This window comes from Crotalus tigris, unplaced genomic scaffold (assembly GCF_016545835.1).
Source record: "Crotalus tigris isolate CLP2741 ecotype Arizona unplaced genomic scaffold, ASM1654583v1 scf7180000017623.1712378, whole genome shotgun sequence".
Classification (NCBI taxonomy): domain Eukaryota; kingdom Metazoa; phylum Chordata; class Lepidosauria; order Squamata; family Viperidae; genus Crotalus; species Crotalus tigris.
This window is the reverse complement of record NW_024096518.1, coordinates 1,600,031-1,623,343: the sequence shown is the minus strand read 5'-3', so window position 1 is coordinate 1,623,343 and position 23,313 is coordinate 1,600,031. Positions and strand designations below refer to the sequence as shown.

The window sequence follows — 23,313 nt, the reverse complement described above, 5'->3', positions numbered from 1 at the left end:
TCACTAATCAGCTTTAAAGCCATCGCATCATAGTACAATTTTAAATTAGGCGCCTTAAGTCCTCCTCTTTCCCGTACATCTTGTATAAGCTTAAACTTAACTCTTAATTTTTTCCCTGCCCAAATAAACTTATTAATCCCCTTCTGCCATTCCTCCAAGTTAGCATCTTTTTTTCAAAATAGGTATCATTTGAAACAAAAAAAGAAACTTTGGAAGTAACTGCTGAAATTCTTCCCAACAAAGATAACTGTAATTTTTTCCAATCATTTAAATCCTTTTGAACTTTTGCCCATAATGTCTCATAATTATTTTTGTACAATTTAACATTGGAAGCTGTAATATATACTCCTAAATATTTAACCTTTCTCACTATTTCAAAACCTGTTAATTTAGCCAAAATATTCTTTTCCTTCATAGACATATTTTTCGATAATATTTTAGTCTTACTATTATTTACCTTAAAGCCAGAAACCTTCCCATACTGAGTTAAAATTTCAACCAAATCCCTAACCGAATCTGTCGGTTGAGATAATGTCACAATCAAGTCGTCAGCAAAAGCTCTCAACTTATAATCATTCTTATTTATTTTTATTCCCTTAATTCTAGATGATTGTCAAATTTTAATAAGTAAAATCTCCATAGTTAAAACAAATAACAATGGAGATAAAGGACATCCCTGTCTAGTACCCTTTTCAATATTAAATGCATCTGTTAATCCCCCATTAACTATAATTTGTGCAGATTGTTGTTGATATATACCCTTAAGAGCATACAAAAATTTATCCCCAAAGTTCATTTTCTTTACCACTCTCAATAAAAATTACCAATCTAATTGATCAAACGCTTTTTCAGCATCCAAAAAAACCAAAGCCGCAGGGATTTGATTGTTCTTGTCTAAATACTCAATTAAATTAACAATTTGTCTAACATTATAGTTCATGTATCTTCCAGTTATAAATCCAGATTGATCACTATGAATCAAATGCTTCAAAACTTGCATTAATCTATTTGTCAGTATTTTTGAAAAAATCTTATAGTCTGTATTCAAAAGAGATATAGGTCTATAATTTTTAGGCTGAGACAAATCCTGATCCTCCTTTGGGATCAAGAAGTTCACAAGTCTTAAAAGTGCCAAGTTTGAAGATCCCTGAGCTAGCTGGTAATGGTGCATATTAATAAACATGAATAAATTCATCATACATTTGTCAGTGCAAAGGGAAAATGAACAGCCGCCAAAGAAATTAAAACTGGTATTTTTTTCCTTTTTTTCTATATAGCTTGTAATATTTTATTAGATTATAGAATAAAATACAAAAGCAAATAGTAGGACACAGTCAGGAGGAAAAGGAACGTTGGCTTACCTGAATGCCTTTTCTCAGCATGATGATGAAGAATCCACCAATGGGTTATTTCAGTCCTCCTACCCAATCAGACTAAGTTGTCAATTTGTCATGCCCCTCCTTGTCTGGGACCTCCCAGTTTCATCGACGGCGTAGCGAATGACAACAGTTCGACGTGATCACTCTCAAAGCAGATACCAGGAAAAAAACAAGACCCCAACACAGACCTAACTAACCTCTAGAAGGGAAGGCGTGGATTCTTCATCATCATGCTGAGAAAAGGCATTCAGGTAAGCCAACGCTCCTTCTCCAGCATGATGACTGAAGAATCCATCAATGGGACATACCAAAGCTCCTGGAGTCCCTATGAGTGGGAGTCAGTTGGAGTCTGTGAACATGATGGTGTCACTACCTGCTGTAAAATACATTTACCGAAAGCAGCCTCAGCCGATGCAAACTTGTCCAAACGGTAATGTCTAATGAAGGGGGAAGGCGAGGACCATGTCGCCGCCCTGCAAATGTCCTCAATGGACACTTGAATTCCCACGCTACAGTTGTGGCAGCACTGCGGGTGGAGTGAGCTGTCACATGACTACGAATGGGCAGGGCAAGAGATACGTACGCATTTGCGATACAGGCCCTGATCCACCTATCTATGGTGGAAGCTGATACCTTTTGACCCATTGAGGAAGGCTGAAAGGATACAAACAGGGCTTCTGACTTACAGAAAGTTGCCGTGTGCTTGATATAACAGCCCAAGGCTCTCCTTACGTCAAGTGAGTGCCACGGCCATTCCAAGTCATGTGACAGGTGAGGACAAAAGTCTGGGAGAATAACCTCCTGTGCCCTATGGAACACTGTGTTTATTTTTGGAATAAATGAAGGATCTAACCTAAGAACCATTCTGTCCTTGTGAAACATGCACAGGTCCCTTCTGATCGATAAGACAGCCAATTCCGATATGCGTCTGGCAGAAGTAATTGCTATCAGGAAGGAAACCTTAAGAGACAGGTACCGCAAGGAACATGTTCTATGTCAGTGGTTCTCAACCTGTGGGTCGGGACCCCATTTGGGATCGAACGACCATTTCACGGAGATCGCCAAACAACACAGTCTGCCATTTTCCCCCCTTTTCCTTAGCTGTGCTACTCCCTTTTATCCTATTGGCTTTTGAAAGCCAATAGAATAGACTCTCTTGAATAGAGTCTAATTCTATTGGCTTTCAAAAGCCAATAGGAATTGTCCAGACTGTCTCTGCCCTGCTGAGCCTGCCAAAAATCCCATTCTGCAAACGGCGCTGCATCAGTTGAGTAGTCCTTGACTTACAACCAGTTGAGTAGTCCTCGACTTATGACTGGTTGGGGGTTGTGGCATTAAAAAGGTTGAGAACCACTGTTCTAAGTGGTTCAAAGGGAGAAGAGGTTAGTGCCTGTAGAACCCTGGGTAGGTCCCAAGAGGGATACCTATGAACCACAGGGGGTCTACTATTGGTGACTCCCTTGAGGAAAGACCAGATGGTAGGGTGTCGAGACAAGGACTCTGAAGAGTCCCAGGAAAGTACTGTGGAAAGAGCCACTAGCTGTCTACAGATAGTGTTGTGCGACAACCCCTTGTTGACGCCCTCTGGTAAGTATTCTAACACCTTGGAAATGGTTACCTGTGACAGACTCACGTGATTCTTGTCACACCAGCGACAGAAGTTCCTCCACGTATGGTCATAAATACGATTAGTCGCTGGTCTCCTGGCAGCCTGAATCATATCGATCACCCCTGACGAATATGATTCCCGAGTCAGGGTGCGGCGTTCAAGTGCCAGGTGGTCAACTGAAGCCATTGGGGGTCTGGATGCTGAAGATCCCCCTGCATCAACCATATGCGGTTGTCTGGAATCCTCCACGAGGCTGAGACGGAGAGGCTTACCAGGTCTGCGAACCATGGTCTTCTGGGCCAGTGAGGAGCAATAAAGATTACCTCAGCCTGCTCCTCCAGGATTTTCCTGATAACTGCTGGAAGCAGAGGCAGTGGAGAAAAGGCATACAAGAGACCTTGCGGCCATTGGCTGCATAGGGCATCCACCCCCTCTGCTCCCCGAAAGGGGAACTGAGAAAAAAATCTGGGCAGCTGGGTGTTCCCTGGCGAGGTGAACAAGTCCACGATCGGATGACCAAATCTGTTCGAGATCTCCCTGAAGACATCCGGGTGTAACTTCCATTCCGAATGGTCCACTATCAACCTGCTGAGGAAGTCTGCCTGCCGATTCGCCTCTCCCGAGATGTGCTCGGCCCTGATGGAAAGCAGGTTGCTCTCTGCCCAGGAGCCCAATGCTCGAGCCTCCGTCATGAGGGACTTGGACCGGGTGCCCCCTTGCCGATTCACGTAAGCTTTTGAGCCACGTTGTCCATCAGGACCAGCACGTGTTGCCCCTTGACTACTGTGTGAAAATGTTTGAGAGCTAGGTGGATCGCTCTGAGCTCCAACCAATTTATGCTGTGCCTCAGGTCTGTCTGTGACCACTGATCCTGAGCCATCTGGGTTTGGAGGTGTGCACCCCAACCAAAAAGATTTGCATCCGTGGTCACGTTGATGCGACTGGGCTCTTTGAATAGAGTCCCCTTGTGAATGGCTGAGGATGTCCACCAGCCGAGAGACACACCTGCCAAGGGACGCGCACCAACTGGTTGGAGGTATTGGTGTGTTGTCTCTGATACGGGAGCAGAAACCACTGGAGGGCCCAAGCATGTAGTCGGGCCCATGGCGCTATTGCTATGCAGGATATCAACTTTCCCAGGAGCTGAGAAAGGAGAGCCAATGAAACAGTCCTGCTCCTGCGTACCCTGAATGCCAGGTCTCTGATGTTCCTGCGTTGCTCCTCTGACAAATACACGTGACAAGAGTCCGTGTCTATTACCGCACCCAGGTGTAACAGGCGGATCGAGGGAGTCTTCTGGCTCTTTTTGAAATTTATTAAGAACACGTGGTCCTGTAGGATCCTGATTGTGAGGATCAAATCCGACTGGGCGGTTGAGACTGATTGTGACTGGATCAGTATGTCGTCCAGATAATGCTGGACGTGCACTGGGACCAATCTTAAATAAGCGGCCAGCACTGCCAGGATCTTGGTGAAGACCCTGAGGGCGGAGGAGAGACCAAATGGGAAAGCCCTGTACTGAAAGTGGCGGTTGAGATAATAAAACTACAGATACCTGCGAAGTTCCGGGAGGATGGGAATGTGCAGGTATGCCTCCTTTAGATCTATTAGATGTTAATAGATCTCCTCGCCTGATACTGCTTGGGATGGAATGTAACATCTGCATCTTGAACCTCCGCTATTGTAGGTGGAGGTTCAACCCCTTGAGGTCGAGGATTGCTCTCCATCCCCCTGAAGATTTTGGGACTACAAATAGGATGGAGTAATACCCCAATCTCCCCTAGTTCAGGGGGACCTCCTCTATGGCCTTGATGCCAAGTGTTGAATGGTGTCCTCCATGAGCCCTCTTTTTATCGGGTTTCTCACGGCTGGACAAGAGACAAAATGGTCTATGGGTGTGGATTTGAATTCCAGGGACAGGCCTTCCCTTATGGTGCACAGAACTCAGGAGTCTGTATTCGTGCTTTCCCACTGGTGGATAAAAAGAGTAAGTCTGCCAATGGGGGGAGCCCCCTCTGAGTCACTTGGCGCGACGGAAGGGTCGACCCCCTCTGCCACAAAAGGAAGGTGTTGTGGTTCCAGCTAATGAAACATTCCAAAGAACTTCCAGGCATTTATTTTCCTAAAAGTCCTTTATTTGTTACAAAATGTCGGCACAGGCACAACCGAGAGATACTAGGATCTAAGTTCTCTTCCTCTAAGCAGTTAAATTATCAGCATGTTCCCTCCCTAAATTAGCCGTCATATCTCACACTATCCAATTAGTGTGAAGGTCAAATGTTTTCTTCCTCTTTCTTTCCTGGGCTTTACCCCCAATGCCCCTTCTACTCTTTATTAACCCCATATTTACCAGATAATTCTGCATATTGTCAAAAGCAAGAATATACAATATTTGCAGCATTGACATCCGGCCCCCTTACAAGAAGGACGGATCCTGTAAAGTAAACAAAAGCATATGTTAAGGGTTATCTTTCGGTTTGTTGGGGTGTTTCATATGAAACCTTTTGACCAATCTGTCAGCTTTCACTTCACTGGATTTCACCCAGGTGGCTTCTGACAACGGGTATCCCTTCCATTGGATTAGGTACTGCAATTTCCCTTTAAAAATTCTAGAATCAAGAATACGTTTTACTTCATAGTGGGTCTGCCCTGCAACTATGAGGGACCCAGGTGCTTTTTTCAGGGGAGGTCTTAAAGTGGAGCCCCGATAAGGCTTTAACAAGCTACAATGGAAAACTGGGTGAATTTTCCCTAAAAGTCTAGGGAGTTTTAGTTTTACTGTGACCGGATTGATGATCTTTACTATGGGGAAAGGCCTCAAGAATTTTGGTCCTAATTTCTTGCTGGGCAATTTGAGGCGTAGATATTTAGTTGACAGATAGACCTTTTCCCCAACTTGGAATGTTCTTTGGGGACCCCTCTTTTTATCAGCCTGCTTTTTATAGGTTTCAAAAGTCTTTTTTAAAGCATTTTTTGTGTTTTTCCAAACTTCTTCCCACCCTCTCACCCACTGATCAAGTGTCTGGGAAGTGGAGGGCAACTGAGGATATTCAAGTATTGGGTTAAATTCTTTCCCTGTGGCTACTTTGAAAGGCGTATAGCCGGTGCTGCTGTGCACAGAATTATTGTACACCACCTCCACAAAAGGGAGAGATCAGTCCAGTTCGTCTGTTGGTAAGAAACGTAGCATCTAAGATATTGCTCCACCATTTTGTTAGCAGCTTCTGCGGCCCCATTGGTGGTCGGATGAAAAGCAGATGATAACCCTTGAGATGATCCAATCAATGTAAGGAAATTTCTCCAAAACTTTGCTGTGAATTGTACCCCCACCTGAAATTATTCGCTTAGGGGTGCCATGCAGCCGGTAGATATGTTTCAGGAACAATTTGGCCAGTCGTTGGGCAGATGGGAGTCCTTTGCAGATGATGAAATGAGCCTGTTTCGAGAACAGGTCTATTACAATCCAGATGACAGTATTTCCCCTACTTTCAGGTAGGTCTACTATAAAGTCCATAGCTATTTCTTCCCAGGGTTGAGAAGGGTCTGCCACGGGTTGAAGTAACCCAGGAGCTTTCCCCGGGATTCTTTTCATTGTGGCACACACAGTACATCCTTTTTCAACCCCGGCCACCAGAATTGCCGGCGGGTGAGGTGTAGGGTTTTCAAATATCCAAAGTGTCCAGCCTGCTTTACATCGTGGCTGTGTTTGAGAGCATTAAGACAGAGCGCTTCTGGCAAATATAACTTCCCCCCTTTGTAAGCCAAGCCATCCATGCATGTTAGGGATGCTTGATTATCTTTGAACCATTGGTCGGTGAGCTCTCATTTTATTTTCTTCACTCCAGGGTCATCAGGATTGGGGATCCTGCGTGGTGTAAGTTGAGCGACAGTTTGTGGATTGGGAATAATCGCCTCGTTAACCTGTTTTCGTTCGCTTTTGTACTGGGGTAACCGGGATAGCGCATCAGCTAGGAAGTTCTTTCCTTCTGGTATGTACTTTAGAGTGAAGTTGAAGCGGTTAAAGTACTGTGCCCACCGTACTTGCTTTGGTGACAATTTGCGGGGAGATTTCAGTGCTTCTAGGTTTTTGTGATCTGTCCATACCTCAAATGACACTTTGCTCCCTTCCAGATAGTGTCACTAGTTTAATAGTGCCCATCTAATTGCGAAGGCCTCTTTCTCCCAGAATGCCCATCTCCGCTCACTCTCAGTAAATTTCTTAGAGGTGTAGGCGCAGGGTTGCAGGATCCCATTTTTGTTCTTTTGCAGTAACACAGCTCCAACTGCCACATCGCTGGCATCAGCTTGAATCACAAAGGGTTCCCCTGGGCAGGGGTGCTTTAGAACCGGTTCGCAGCAAATAGCCTCTTTAAATTCTCAAAAGCTATTTGACAGCTCATTGTCCATGCTAGTGGTTGGCCTAGTTGTGGCTTCCCTCCTCCTTTGCCTGTTTTGAGTAGTTCTGTAAGAGGTAGGACAATCTCGGCAAAAGAAGGGATAGTAATAGTAATAGTAGTAAAATTGGAAGGGACCTTGGAGGTCATCTAGTCCAACCCCCTGCTCAGGCAGGAAACCCTACACCATTTCGGACAAATGGCTGGCCAGTCTCTTCTTAAAAACTTCCAGTGTTGGAGCATTTACTGCTTCTGGAGGCAGGCTGTTCCACTGATTAATTGTTCTCACTGTCAGGAAGTTTCTCCTTAGTTCTAGGTTGCTTCTCTCCTTGATTAGTTTCCACCCGTTGCTTCTTGTCCTGCCTTCAGGTGCTTTGGAAAATAGCTTGATTCCCTCTTCTTTATGGCAGCCCCTGAGATATTGGAACACTGCTATCATGTCCCCCTTGTCCTTCTCTTCGTTAAACTAGACATACCCAATTCTAGCAACCGTTCCTTATATGTTTTAGCCTCCAGTCCCCTAATCATCTTTGTTGCTCTTCTCTGTACTCTTTCTAGAGTCTCAACATCTTTTTACTCAGAAAGCTCTGGAGCTGTTTGCGAGTCGTTGGGGGCTGCCATTCGATTATAGTTTTCACCTTGGCTGGATCCATTTCAATACCCTCATTGGAAATTCGGTAGCCAAGACAGTCTAATCGGGTTTGGTGAAATTCACATTTTGACAATTTGACATAAAGCTTGGCATTCAATAGTTTCTTTAATACTTCTCTCACTAGCTTTATGTGATCAGTCATATTCATGCTGTATATCAGGATATCAAGATACACCCAAACCCCTTTGTACAAGTGATCATGTAGGACCTCATTAATCAACTGCATAAATACCGCTGGGCCCCCTGTAGTCCAAATGGTATGACTTTGAACTGATAGCTCCCCATAGGACATTTGAAGGCAGTTTACCACTCGTCTCCCTCTTTTATTCTCATCCGGTAGTATGCCTCTCTTAGGTCTAACTTAGTGAAGACACTACCGTTAGCCAGATGGGTCAATAAATCCTTTAGGAGGGGGAGGGGGTATTTATTTTCCACACTTACAGCGTTGAGTCCCTTGTAGTCTACGCAGAGACGAAGAGACCCTCTTTTTTCTCTTTGAACAACACAGGGGCTCCCACGGAAGATTTGGCCTGTTCGATAAACCCCCTCACTAGATTTCTGTTCACGTATCACTGCATCTCCTCCATTTCGAGGGGGGACATAGCATACATTCTCGGACGTGGGAGTTTGGCTCCAGGCACCAGTTCGATGGAGCAGTCATTACGTCTGTGAGGGGGTAGGGCATCACATTCTTTTTCACTGAACACCTCCGCCAGGTCCCAGTATTCCTTGGGGATGACTGGTTCACCTGGAGGCAGTGAGGCGGCCATATGCACTCGCTCACTGGGTGGCCTAAGATGCCCAATAACATCTATTGAATCAATGGGGGGATCAGACCCTATAGGTAGTCTCACAGTTCTCATTCCTTTCTCCCACCAGATAAACGGCTTCCATTTGTCTAATCAGGCTAGTCCTAGGATCACTGCCTCAGTCATTTTTAGAGCCACCAGGAAGCGAATAAACTCCCAGTGTGCACCTATTTCTAGGTGTAAAGACTCAGTTAATTGTGTGATAAGAGTCCCTCCCATCAGGGAGCCATCGGCTTGCTCAAATCTCACTGGTTTGGAAAGCTGTTTTGCCCTTATGCCCATTTTCATGGCAAACGCCAGACTAATAATGCAGCGAATCAATTAGTACGTTCAAGTCTATTTGTGCCCCAGACTTAGGGATTATAAGTTTGGCGGCCAGTGAAAAAGGCAGGATTTGTCGACTCACCATTGGGTTGTTTTCTCCTTCATCATCGCTGTCAAAGAAGGATAAAGCAGGGGCGGGTCCATCTGGAGTCTTGGCGTCCTCCTGTGTGGGGGGTGTAACCTGGGGGACAGGTTCCTGCATGAGTCAGTTGGATTTTTTTCTCGTTGGCCACTGAGCAGTTTTCTTTCACATTGCTGGTTCTGGCCTGCTCTGCAGTTGGGGGTAGGGGACTGGGCAGGTGGCTGCTCGATGTCCTCCTTGTCCACACCAGAAACACTTGAAGGAAGGGCATGTAGGTGGCCTGGGTCTCTCAGCTCTTGCAGTAGTCAAAAGCTTTTGTGAGGGTGATTGCTGTCCAGGTAGCTCTGGTTGCTGTTCGGGTTCATGTGGAGAAAGCTTCTTATAGTGAGAGAGCTTAACATCTAACTTCACAGCCGCCTGGTACCACTCCTGCAGCCGATCAGGTACTTCTCGATAGATGCAGGCCTGAGAGAGGTGATCGTCTAATCCCTCGATGAAGTAATGGATGAGGGACTGCTCAGACCACCCCTCTATTCGACCTGCTATCTTGCGGAATTCTCACACGTACTCCAGGGCAGGCCTCCCGGCTTGTTTTATTTTATGAATTTGTCCTGCTGCTTTGAGGCCAATGGATGAGTCCTCAAATCGTTCTCTCAGACTTAAAAGAAAGCGGTGGGCTTTTAGATTGATCTTATTTTATTCTATTTTATCTTATTTTTAATTTTTTTTTGGATTACTTATTTTTATTGGTATTTTTAAGAAGAAAGGAAGATAAATTAAAATGGCTTCAAAACGACAACCAGCTACTGCAGCTTCTAAAGTAACTTCTTCTCCTGCTACTTCTACTGTGCAACAACAACTTAAAATAATACCCTCAGTGCAGCAACCTAAATCCACTCCACCTTCACCTCCCCCATCTGGCACATCAGCACAAGACATTAAAGAAATAATGGTAAGTGCCGTCTCACAGTTTAGGGAGGAAATGAAACAACTTTTGGACCAGAATAAATCTGAAACTAAGGAGGAAATGAAGAAAGAGATGAAGGAGCTTTTAGAACAGAATAATGCTATTTTGAGGGATGATATACTTCTAGCTCTATCTGGAATGGCCTCAGTGGTTGTGAAGCTGGACTCCAGAGTAGAGGAAATTGAAGAAACAGTTGAACTTTTGGATTATAAATTTCAAGATATGGAGAAAAAAGTGGAGACTTCACAAGATGATATTCTTATGTTCCAGTATAGACAGATGGAATATGCTTTGAGAATAAGGGGTCTGAAAGAAGATAAAACTCAAGATTTGATGGAAATGGTGATTAATGACTTGGCTGTTATTTTGAATATTGATAAAGAAGAGTTACGTGGGGATGTGGAAAGAATTTATAGAGTTAATTCTTGGATTGCAAAACAGAGGAATTTGCCTAGAGATGTGGTGATATATTTTGCTAAGAAGTCTCTGCGAAATCAGATTCTACAAATTTTTTATAATAAAAGATTTCAGATTGCTGCCCAAGATATTATTATTTTAAAGGAAATTCCACCTAAAATTTTAAGAAGCAGAAAAGATTTTGCTTTTTTAGTAAATGAACTTAAAGCAAGACAAATGCCATTTAGATGGGAGATTCCGATGGGCATTGTTTTGAGCCATGCGGGGACACGTTATAGACTTAATACAGTTGCTAAAGCTAGGAATTTTATAAAACGGTCCTGGGAGCAGGTGCCCATGATGCCTTGTGACAAAGAGATGGAACAGGAAGGTACAGGGATCAGATGACTGCTGAGACTGGGAGGTTAAAGAACAGAGAATGAGGCACATTAAAGAAAAAGAACAACAGAAAAAAGAAAAAGAAAAAGAAATTGAAGAATCTACTCAGCAAATTGCTTCAGTTGGGAGGAGCAAGAACCCAAAAGCTCTGCTACATATTCATCAGCAGCAGAATTTGAGCGGATCTTCTTGATGCAAAGAGCTGTTTTGGAAGTTGTAAATGGAAACACTTGAAATTACAGCAATGTAGGTGTGCCTATTTCTGGCCTTAAGTAGATCTCATGCTTTTGTGATGATTGGTGGAAGGAATGTGGTTTGTATTTGTTCTGTGGAGAGAAGCTGTTATGTTGAGAACAAACTACTAACCTCGGCATACCATACCTGCAGCCAAGAAAGTTACTTATGGCAGTAGATGACAGGCTTAGAGAGATGGATTGTAAAATCGAATTAAAACAAGATCCCTTTATAAAGATTGTATGTAAATTAGTGAGGGATACTTAACTTGGCACCAACCTAGATCTTGCGAATGCTATCTGGGAGAATTTACTACACTGTCTTAGAGGTTGGGACAGGACCTTTCCAAGAATGGCTTTTTCTATTTTTTCTTAAAATTGGTACCAGCCTTTTTTTATGGCTTTTTTAGTATATATTATTCATTTTAAAGTTTATGTTATGTATATTATTATTATATATATTATTATTGTGATTTTTATTATTATTATTAATTATTTTATAAATTGCAAATGTTATTTTTAAAATATTTGTTAAATAATCCTATATTCAGTTCTGGGAAGTCGGGGGGGGGGTGGGGTGGTTGGGGAGGGGGGGGTGGATTCTTATTTGTAAAACTTTTGAAAAATTTAAAAAAAAAAAAAAAAAAAAGAAAGCGGTGGGGATCTTCCAATTCGGGGGCTTACTCGCTATATAAATTGTTCAGCCATTCAGATGGTTCTCCCTCTAGGTTGGACGCAATGACATCGACCATGGCCCCTGGTTCCGGGTACAGATAGGCCCAGCGTTTCAAGTGAGAACGCACTTGGTTGAGGAAAAAAATCCGCTTCTCTGAGTTGCTGTAGGCCCCAACCTGGCTGCAGATTTATGCCCAGGGGTTGCACGTTTGGGGACTGTGGCCAACCTCCTTGCTGTGGCTGTTCTCCCAACAGCTGCTGATCTCCTGGCTTCTGTACCACCCCAAGGCATTGCAAGGCCTCTATTAGCTGTGGTAAGTTCAGAGGACATGGATCAGTCACCTGCTGGGAAAACCAATCTCCCCATTGCTGCAGAGGATTCAGACTGGGATTCTCTCTCTCAGGGCTGGAGTTCCTGGCAGGAACATTTGCAATGGAAGAGCTGTAGGTTTCACTTTGTAGGAACTGATTTCTGGTTTTCATTTCTAAGTTTTGAAATCTTTCCAACGACTCACCCATAACTGTGTTATCTGTCCATTCTGCTTTTGAAGTCTTTGCTCTCAGCTGGGAAATCTGCCAAATTCCTCTCTCCCCTGGCTTGCTGGCTGTCGCTCCCCCCCCCGGGGGGGAACTGTTGGGACTGTTGCCTGGCCTCAGGCAATCTTTCTTTCTCCATAATGAGATCTTCCCCAAATCTTTGCCAGCTCCTCTCAAGCATAGAGAAAGTGGATGGGGCTCGGGACCCCATTGAAAAGAATGTGAGATCTTAGCATGATGTTGTGGTTCCGGCTAATGAAACATTCCAAAGAACTTCCAGGCATTTATTTTCCTAAAAGTCCTTTATTTGTTACAAAATGTCAGCACAGGAACAACGGAGGGATGCTAGGATCTAAGTTCTCTTCCTCTAAGCAGTTAAATTATCAGCATGTTCCCTCCCTAAATTAGCTGTCATATCTCACGCTATCCAATTGGTGTGAAGGTCAAATGTTTTCTTTCTTTCCCAGGCTTTACCCCCGATGCCCCTTCTGCTCTTTATTAACCCCATATTTACCAGATAATTCTGCATATTGTCAAAAGCAAGAATATACAATATTTGCAGCATTGACAGAAGGCTTATTCTGGGTTTGGTACCGGGATCTGTCCCTATAGCTCACCCTATCAAAGGAGCGCTCTGTCTTAGGAGCTGGGGGCCGGTAGGATTGTCCCGGCTCTGTCGTGTTCCAGTCCGAAAGGACTGACGGCAACTGTAAGGGAGGAAACGCCTGTTAGTTCTCCTAGCCAAATGAGAAATGATCTTCTGTTTTTGTTTGTTTTCAATGAGATATGGAGTTAATGCCTCCCCAAATAATCTGCCACCCGTGAAGGGGGCAGTGGCCGTACGCCACTTGTGTTTGCTCTCAGTCCTCCAGTTTTTAAGCCAGAGTAGTCTTCGAGCGACCACGCTGGAAGACATTACCTGGGCTGAGTGTTTGGCCAAGTACAGGGAGACATCTGCCATATACTCAGATGTGGCTATGAGTTTGGTCAGATCCTGATGGATCCTGACCTCCTCCAATGGAATTCTGTCCTGTAGTTGTCTAAGCCAGGTAATGGATATCCTGGCAAAGAATGAGGTGAAAGTTGCCGCCTTTGCTGCCCATGCAGATGCCAGGTGAACTTTGTGTAAGGCATGTTCAGATTTTTTATCCTCCACCTTAAGGGCGTCTGAAACATCTGCTGGACTGACTGGCTGACTGGCTGCAGAGAAAAGTGGGGTTAGTGATTCATCCACTTTAGGCACTTCCAATAAGTCTGTCAAATTCTTTGCCATGTCCACAATCTTGCGCTCAGATGCTCCCTGGGATGGCTGAGCTGCTGGTGATTCCCTTTGTCCCTGAATGTTCTTCAGGAATAAGGGGGAACATGGGATTTGGAGGTGTTTGACTACTGGTTCGGCAAACAGGGGATTAGTGTCCTGATCTGAGGAAGGCTGTGGTGTTGGAGCCAGATCGGAGGTGAGCTTACCCGCTGCACAGGCTCTGCGCAGCAAGGAGGGAAAGAGAGATGCACTGAAGAGCTCTGCCATGGGCTGAGAGTCATGTGTAGGCTCCTCACAATCTGACCAGCAGTCCACACCTTCGTCATAATCCGAGACATTGGAAGAATCGGATTCAGGAGAATGGGATGGTGACACCATACCTGAACGATCCAATGGAGGTTGTGAGGAGGTAGCTGGCGCAGAGGAAGGCCCTGGAATGGGGGACGCTTGATGGTGACCCAATGATGCCATGGCTTAGAACACTAACTGTGATATCCACGATTGGAGCTGGTCTGAAAAGGACGGCTCTAGCGGAGGCCATAACCCCGCAACAGTCTGTGTGAATGTAGCAGTGGGTGCTGTTGACGGGCCGGGCAGATCAAAGTCCTCCCCAAACAGGGGCGGGCCTCCCTGACCAAAGGTCTGAGTTGAGACCTGCTGAAGTACATTCTCAGATGACCAAGCTCTTGATGTGGACGGTAGAAGCGCTCCCGTCTCAGGTGGTGCGGAGATCGGAAGTGTATGACCATGTTCTGCTGACAAGCATTGGGCCCGGGAGAATTGCTTCTCCAGGGCTCTGTGTGTTTGGTCAGCCTGCCTATTGCTTGCCTTGCTAGCCTTTCTGACGTATTTTGATTTGGCTTTGGCCTTACCTTTAGGCGCCTCGGGAACCAGCTTAGCTTGGACAGAGATGTTGTCTGTGTCCAAAGGGTGGGTTCTGCCATGTCGATTGAGATGCACCCCAGACGAGACTCTGGAACTGACTCGCTCTGCAAGAGACGTCAGGAGCTATCCCGTAGAGAGACTGACTGTACGTGTATAAGCATAAGCCGGCCCACTGGCAAACCTGGGCTCACGCTGGGTGCTCCGAAGTGCTCATTATCAAAGCCAAGGGCATTCCGTATACCAGGCCTGAGGTCAAAATGGTGACGAAATCACACATGTCTCACAATAGTGGCAATGGTCAGGATCTTGCAAGCAATCACTAGATGCAGAGTGGCAGATACTCAGGCAAAGTATGGCGAGCAGGGCCTGATAGACCTTCGCTTCAGCAATGATTCCACCAAATTTGTTGATTTGACGTCTTTAAGTGGAACAATAGAACCTGAAACTAAAGCTCAATAGCAAATTTAGTTTAAATCTAGATGTAATTACGAATAGATATGTTGTATGTAGATATATCAGCTATAACTGTGAATAAAATCTACATGCAATCAATCACAAAATGGCGTTCTAGCCTGTGAATCAATTCTGGGCATTGCTTTATGGCAACAGAAGCTAACAAAATGGAGGACGTCTTGAATCTGGGGGGGGGGGGAGGAAGAGGAAACATATTCCTACAACCAGGCTTTGAATGATCTAATGCCAGGAATTGCAATTTCAAAATTATTCAAAATTTCAAAATATCGAATAAGCGAGTTGCGCCTAACAGCTGCTAGGCACAATCAGTTCGTCACTCCTAAACGAGGCTTCGTTTCTTTTAGCATCAGCCAGAAAAAAACTTTTTAAGACTAACAGAATCGTCCCCCGCAGCAGACTCCGAGCGGTTTATAGCTCTTGTTATTCGACCGAAGAGGCTTCGATGAAGAACTGTAGATCAGCGGACTCAAAATGGCAGCCGTTAACGAGAAGCTCCAACCGGGCCTGGTCAGAGAGGAGGCCACGTGGCCTCAAAATGGCGTCTGTTAAATAGAACTGCGTCCACTGCCAGGAAAATGGGAAAAAACTCAGTCCCCTGTTTAAACTAGGACGAAAAGAACATACCTCACTCCTATCTACCAGTTGAATTGGGGAAACTCAGCAGGCTGCTGAGTTTAGGGAAAAGCAGCCACCACCACCCCCTTATATGGAGAGGAATACTACTCTCACCCTTGAAGGAAAAGGGCCAAACCTCCCAGAGAAGGGAACAATCAGAATATATTTCTCCTATTCTCCAAGAAGAATCCACCAATGGTTTATCAGTATCTAGTCTGACCTGCTATCCAAATGAAGTGAGAGTCAAGTTATCACGTCCTCATGGGCAAAAGACTGAGATGAAACTGGGAGGTCCCAGACAAGGAGGGGCATGACAAATTGACAACTTAGTCTGATTGGGCAGGAGGACTGAAATAACCCATTGGAGGATTCTTCAGTCATCATGCTGGAGAAAGGGAGAAAAAGTGAGGGGGAGAAGGGAAGAGCAGACTTCCTCTGTTGCAGTGAAGGAAGCATTAACACTGACCCTCAACTCTTTACTTTTCCATAATATTATAAACTAGCCATTTCTATAACAAATGAATCTAATCAGTAAAACCCAAAATCCCCCCCTTTTTTTAGTCATCAAGTTTTTGACACCTTGCTAAGCAATGGTGGTACTCAAATATTGTCATGTCTTAAAACTGGTACAACCTGGGAAAAGATTAAAAAGCCCTGTTCTAGGGTGTTATCTGTTCCTGCCAGCTTAGTGTCATGTGCAAATTTGATGAGTTCCCCTTCAATTCCCTCATCTAGATCAGGGCTTTTTCAACTGGTGGTACGTGTTACTTTGGCACCTAGCAGGTGGTACACAACCATCCTAGATAAGTATAGCAGGGGAGGAGAATGAGCTGAAGTGACAGCAGAGTCGCACAAACCTGAGGGAGAAACAGATGGAGCTGCAAGGCTGTCAGGGCTCATCAGAAGCCCCAGAATCAGCATGTGTGGCTACAAGCTAATTGGCCCTTCTGTAGGACTGTTGGGGCTCAGAAGATGCCCCAGGATCAGCATCGGACTCCAGCTGATCAGTGCTTCCAGAAGCAGTGCATAGCTGGAGGTACACTAAAGAGAAAAGTAGGACAGGAGGAGAGAGGAGAGGATATAAAAGGAGGTTTTGGTGAGAAAGGGAGAGGGGGAAAAAGACAATGGGGGGGAAAGAGAAGGGGATAGAGAAATAGAGACATAGCCTTGAGGAGAGGAATTAGCTGGAGGTGTGCTGAAGGGAAAGGGGGGGGGAGGGAGAGGAAAGGATATAAAAGGAGGTTTTGGTGAGAGTGGGAAAAAACAGAGAAAGAGAAGGGGACAGAGAAGAAGCTGTGGAAGAAGAGCCCAACAGGCAGGGAGGAAAAAGAGACAGGGAAGAAGAAACTGTGGAAGGAGAGCCCAGCAGGCAAGGAGGAAGAAGAAACAGGGAAGAAAGAAGCTGTGGAAGGAGAGCCCAGCAGGCAGGGAGTAAAAAGAGAAGAGGAGAAGGAGAGGGGAAGAAGGGCTGACCACAAAGGTAGTGGTGCATATTAATAACTATGGATAAATTCATCATACATTTGTCAGTGCAAAGAGAAAGTGATTCAGTAAAAGAACTGCCACCGAAGAAATTAAAACCGGTACTTTTTTCCTTTTTTAAAATGTTTATAACATTTTATTAGATTATAGAATAAAATACAAAAATACAAAAGCAAATAGTAGGACAGTGGGGAGGAAGAAGGGGAAAAAAGTGAGGGGGAGAAGGGAAAAAGAAAGGGCATTTACTTCCGACTTCCTCTGTTGCAGAAGAATGATGTAGTAACATCAAACCTCAACTTTTTACTTTTCCATAATAGTATAAACTAGCCAGTTCTATAACAAATGAATCTAATCAGTAAAACCCCAAATCTCCCCCTTGTTTTAGTCATCACGTTTTTGACATTTTGCTAAGCACTGGTGGTACTAGAATACTGTCATGTCTTAAAAGTGGTACAATCTGTGAAAAGGTTGAAAAGTCCTGATCTACATAATTTATGACAATATGAAGAGTACTGGGTCTAAGGCGGAACCTTGGGATACCCACTATGTATTTCCCTCCATGTGGATGTCATTCCATTGAGGACTACACGTTGAGTATGATTTATCAGCCAGTTACACACTCACCTGGTGGTGGTGCTATCTATCCCACATTTTACTAGCTTGCCAAGAAGATGATTGTGGTCTACTTTATCACATGATTTACTGAAATCTAAGTATACTATTTCTACAGCATTTTGCTGATTTACTAATTTGGTCACTATGTCGAAGAATGAAATAAGATTTGGCATGATCTATTTTTGATAAACCATATTGGATTACTGATTATAACTTTGTTTGATTCCAGGTGTTGCAGATTTGTTGCTTGATTAGCTTTTCCAAGATCTTCCCAGGTATTGATGTCAGGTTGATTGGTCTGTATTGTCTTGGATTCATTGTGTTTTTTCCCCTTTTTTGAAGATGGAGACCACATCAGCTCTTTCCCAATCCTTAGGAAGTTCCCCGCTGCTCAAAGAACTTTGAAAGATGTGTTTCAATGGTTCTAAAATCATGTCTGTCAGTTTCTTCAGAACTCTGGGATGTAGTCCATCAGGATTTGAATGACAGTGATTTGAATCTATCTAGAGCTGACAGGCATTCTCTTACTTTATTTTTGTATATTTCAATTTGCATTCCTAACCTATCATTTATGGTTCTGTTTTTGATAAGTTGAGTTGTTTTCTTTTTGCATGAAGACAGATGCAAAGTATGAATTAAGTAGTTCTGCTTTCTCTCTATTGCCTGTTATTCTTTGCCATCTTTTCCCATTAGTGGATCAATTGTTTCTTTGACTTTTGGGGTGTTTTTTGTGTTGAAAGAAACTTTTTAAATTGTTTTTGATATTTGTTGTAATTCTTACTTTGTTCAAAGACTTAGCTTTCCAAACTTCTTCTTTGCAAGTTCTCGCTATCTGATGGTATTCTGTTGTAGTTATGTGTCCCTTTTCCATTTTTCATGCCCTTTATCTTTCAGTTTATCTTTCAGGTTTTTTTATTAACTATGCTGTCTTTTTTTCTTTTTGAACTGTTGTTGTTAGTTACAAAGTCATGTCCGACCCATCGCGACCCCATGGACAACATTCCTCCAGGCCTTCTTTTTGCCTTTTGGTACTGTCCATGGGGTTTCATGGCAAAGATACTGGAGTGAGTTGCCATTTCCTTCTCTAGTGGATTTAGGCTTTTATAATCATATTTTTCAGAGTTTCCCAAGCTTCTTGAGTTGATTTCCCCTTTAAGATTTGAATCCATGGGGTCCTTCCCAAACTCTGCCTGAGTTTGTTAAAATCACCTCTTTTAAAGTCTAAGACACTGATTTGATTATGTTTCGTTGCTTGTGTCTGTTTTATATTGAATTCTAAAATGACGTGGTCACTCTCCCCTAAAGTTTCTGCAACTTCAGTCCCTCTATCATTTCTTCTCTGTTGATAAGAATAAAGTTCAGTATAGCTGTCCTTCTAGTTGCCTCCTCTACATTTTGGGTGATGTTGTCAGTTAGGTGGGTCAGGAATCTGTTCAATCTCCCATTAGTTGCAGAGTTTGTCTCTCAGTTGATGTTAAAGTCCCCCGTTATTACTGTAGTGTGTTTCCTGTTGATTAACTGGTTAGCAAAAAGTCCATTTATTTCTTCTGCTTGGTTGAGTGGCCTATAGTATACACCTGTGGCAATGTCATTCTTTTTTTCCTTTTATGTTGACCCATGTGCATTCTACAAGGCTTTCAACCTTTGTTGAGTGCATCTCTACAAAGAGGAAGTGATCTCTAATATACAATGCAAGTCTACCTCCTCTTTTGTTAGGTCGATTTCTTTTAAATAGTTTATATCTTCTATCAGTACATTCCAGTCATGAGTTTCATTCCACCAGATTTCTGTAATGGCAACTATATCATACTTGCCCTCTTGTACTAATATTTCAAGTTCATCCTGTTTGTTTCCTAAACCTTGAGCATTAGTTTAAGTTTTGGCATTTAAGTTCTTTGTGGCTGACCCTGGGTATGCTTTCTACAACTCCTACTTTGTATCTGAGTTTTTCTTCTCTTTATTCCTTGCCTCCATATTTGATTGGTTATCGAGTGGTTTTTGCTTTGAATTAGGTCCTAATGGATGTGAAGATTGGTCACGCCCTTTCAATTTTAGTTTAAAGCCCTTCTGATAAGATGAGCTAATAATAATAAGTTAAGATAAAAAACGTTCTAGGTAAAATCTATACAGATAGTCGTCGATTTATGACAATTTGTTCAGCAACTGTTCAATTATGGCAGCACTGAACAAATAGTACTTATGACTGATTCTCAAAATTACAGCACTGTCCCTGTAGTCACATGATAAAAATTGGGCACTTGGCCATCAACCTGAATGGGGTTTCAACTCCACCTGCCTATCTCCCCCATATGCCTTTTTGGCTCCCTGCATTCTATAAACCTTTGTTGATTTTGTTATATTCTCCCAGAAGTGCCCAAGCTTATTCGATCAGCCCTTTGCAAGGCACCTGCACAAGTTTTCTTTCCTAGGTCGCACATGACAATGTTCTTACAAGACCTGAGGATATTGGCATATAATAAATAGTTGCTCTGCAAAGGGCCTGGTTGGACACACCTTGTCAGTACGGTCAACAAGAAAACAGTGAAGGTCAGCTGGCATGGCAAAGTAGAGCGTACCAGAGGCTTTGGATGATAAGGTGACATGAGCAACTGTGGCTGGGGCAACTGTGGCTTCTCAGGAAGCTGCAATTTTGCACTACACTATTAGACTGGGTTTTGCACTGTGGTGAGACTCAGAGACTTCTTGCAGTGCCAGAGCCACAGTGCACCAAGAAGCCCCTTTGCACCATGCTGCTGGGCTGGGACTTCATGCTTCACTGTGATTCAGAGGCTTCTTGTAGCCCCAAAGCCACATTGCACCTTTTGTGTCTTTGAGGGTAACTCAAGGCAGGGTGTGAGGCAGCCAAAAGGGCAGAGATGGGCAGACTAGGCAATTGGGAAGAGTTGAAGGACAAAGTCAAAACATATAATTTAGTTTTAATACTACATTGATTTGTTTCTCATGCAACAAAATCCAACCAAGAACTAAAAAAAAAATTTCCTGACTGTGAGAACAATTAATCAGTGAAACAATTTGCCTTCACTGGAGGTTTTTCAGATGAGATTAGACATCATTTGTCTGGAATATATAGGATCTCCTGCTTGAGCAGGGGGTTAGACTAGAAGACCTTGAAGGTCTTCCAACTCTGTTATTTTGTATTCTTTCAATATTAACATTTTGCCTGCTACTTTTATGAAACAGTAAAATTATGGAATGGTGTATTTTTCATAAGTTTCAAGCTTCATTCAAAACAAAAAATCAAACATGTCAAAGTAAATTCAATTAAACGTGTATATTATAATATTAAAAAAGACTTACTAATATTAAATCTCCATAGATTCCAAGAAGTGATAAATTGACTATATGCATTTATATATTCTAAAGATTTTTTTCATTCTGTGTAACAATTTTCTATTCAATATTAAATTTTCTAGCCTAACACTGCTAAATATTCACTTATTTAGAGGCTTAAATAAAATCTTCAAATAGTTTCAAATCAGTGATCAAATAAAAATAACCTAGTTAAATGAAAAAAGCAATTTTCATTTCTCAATCAAGTTGAGGATCTAAAACTGATGCAGTTGACAGAAGCTTTGCTTTTCATATGTTAATTGTAGTGATCTGTACATTAGTCATAGAGAAAATGCAGTCCCTTTTGAACTATTTTTTTATATTTGGCAAGAAATCCAAGTTCATTACAAATGTATCATAAAATTAATTTAAAAAACAAAATTTAAAATTAAAATTAAATCTTCCCAAAGAGTCCTGGGATTGTCTATTCGTTTAATACATTTTCACATAAAGACATTATTTCATTTAATAAGAGATAAAGAAGTAATTGGATTATCAAAGAACTATACAATATAGATAGTTATGATGTGGAGTATCATGAAGAAAATAGTTGCTTGTAAGAACTTTTCTGCCAGTTCTATCAGCTTTTCTTACTATATGGCCCTGATGGCATCAAATGTCAATGATTTCTCCTGCTCTGATTTGTACAACAAATAAACCTGTTATGATATACATCTGGTGATAGAGGGAAGTACTAGGCAGCTTCACAAAACTTGAACTTTACTGATTTTATTCTGAAAACATCCATCTCACACACAGAGGGACTCTGTGTACAATAAATACACTTACCCTTCCAGCCTAACATCAGGTAAAGATCTGTTGAGTGCAATAATTTCACTGGCCATTAAATTAAACTGATTGATTTTAAACATTTCCTTCATTTTCTCTTGATCTTCTTTAGCAATGGCAACAGGATTCCCCATTTCTCCTGGACCTTCATGAGCTTTTTGCACCAATTCTGGAACTAATAAAAACATGATCATAACTAAACAATTTAAAAGGACCACAATATCTGTACTTAATATACTACAATACAACCTTTAATACATATTGGAGAATTATGCAGCACTGAGGTTAAGAAAGCTATGTGAAATAAATCTTGAAACTGGATAAAAAGAATTTTGGAGGAAAATGCAAACATTAATTCTTCATAGGAGCCATACATAGTGGCTGCATATCTATAAGTGTGGTTCTCTCATATCTGTTCATTACACATATACACTGGATCATATAACTGACCAGAATGCCATTTGAGAATATTCTAAGCTGAATATATTTGACGAAAAATATGCTCTAGGGTTAGGCTGTATTTTTTGTTCTAATCACTCACAATCTGCTCAGAATTGCCCCAAAGGTACAACTTGCTATAGTTAGTGCCACAGAGTGAACTGACTTATACAGAAGATTACTCAAAACTGGCTGAGGCTGGTAACCTCAAAGTCCAAAGCAATTGTAATGCAGAAAGCAATCACTTCAAAGATATCATGTTTGCAATGAAGTTGTTCCCCATTATATCAAAAATTGTGACAAATTTTCCCAGATACCCATTTCTCTATCATGGCTGTAGTCAGCATGTGGGCAATGCTTAGGGACCTGAACTTGGCGTTGTCTTACCTGAACACTCCTGGGTTCTATGACAGTCTTCCCGCCCCAGAGGTCAAAACGTTGGCCACACCCTTCCTCTTTGCACTCCAGTTTTGACTGATGACGAGTTGATCAACTTTATATTCCTGTTCGATGCCTGCCTTAGACCTACCTGGGTGGGCTCTTCAGGTAAGCAAGCCCCTTGGTTGCAGGATGGCTCAGTCCAATGGTTAACATGAACCAAAGCCCTCATGTCCCCCTGGGAGGGAGTGTCTTTGGATGATAAGGTGACATGAGCAACTGTGGCTGGGGCAACTGTGGCTTCTCAGGAAGCTGCAATTTTGCACTACACTATTAGACTGGGTTTTGCACTGTGGTGAGACTCAGAGACTTCTTGCAGTGCCAGAGCCACAGTGCACCAAGAAGCCCCTTTGCACCATGCTGCTGGGCTGGGACTTCATGCTTCACTGTGATTCAGAGGCTTCTTGTAGCCCCAAAGCCACATTGCACCTTTTGTGTCTTTGAGGGTAACTCAAGGCAGGGTGTGAGGCAGCCAAAAGGGCAGAGATGGGCAGACTAGGCAATTGGGA

The 23,313-nt window shown here is 42.9% G+C and overlaps 1 protein-coding gene across 3 annotated transcripts in view; it reads right to left on the bottom strand.

Annotated features, from left to right (window-relative positions):
- GALNT1 (polypeptide N-acetylgalactosaminyltransferase 1) overlaps positions 1–22,683 on the bottom strand; it is a 96,601-nt gene extending 73,918 nt beyond the window's left edge. For all 3 annotated transcript variants that reach the window (XM_039332220.1, XM_039332226.1, XM_039332233.1), the window contains exon 1: positions 21,929–22,683. In XM_039332220.1, the coding sequence (XP_039188154.1) occupies positions 21,929–22,122 (194 nt within the window). In that variant the 5' untranslated portion in view covers positions 22,123–22,683. The remainder of the gene's footprint in view (positions 1–21,928) is intronic.
- Between the last annotated feature and the right edge of the window lie 630 nt (positions 22,684–23,313).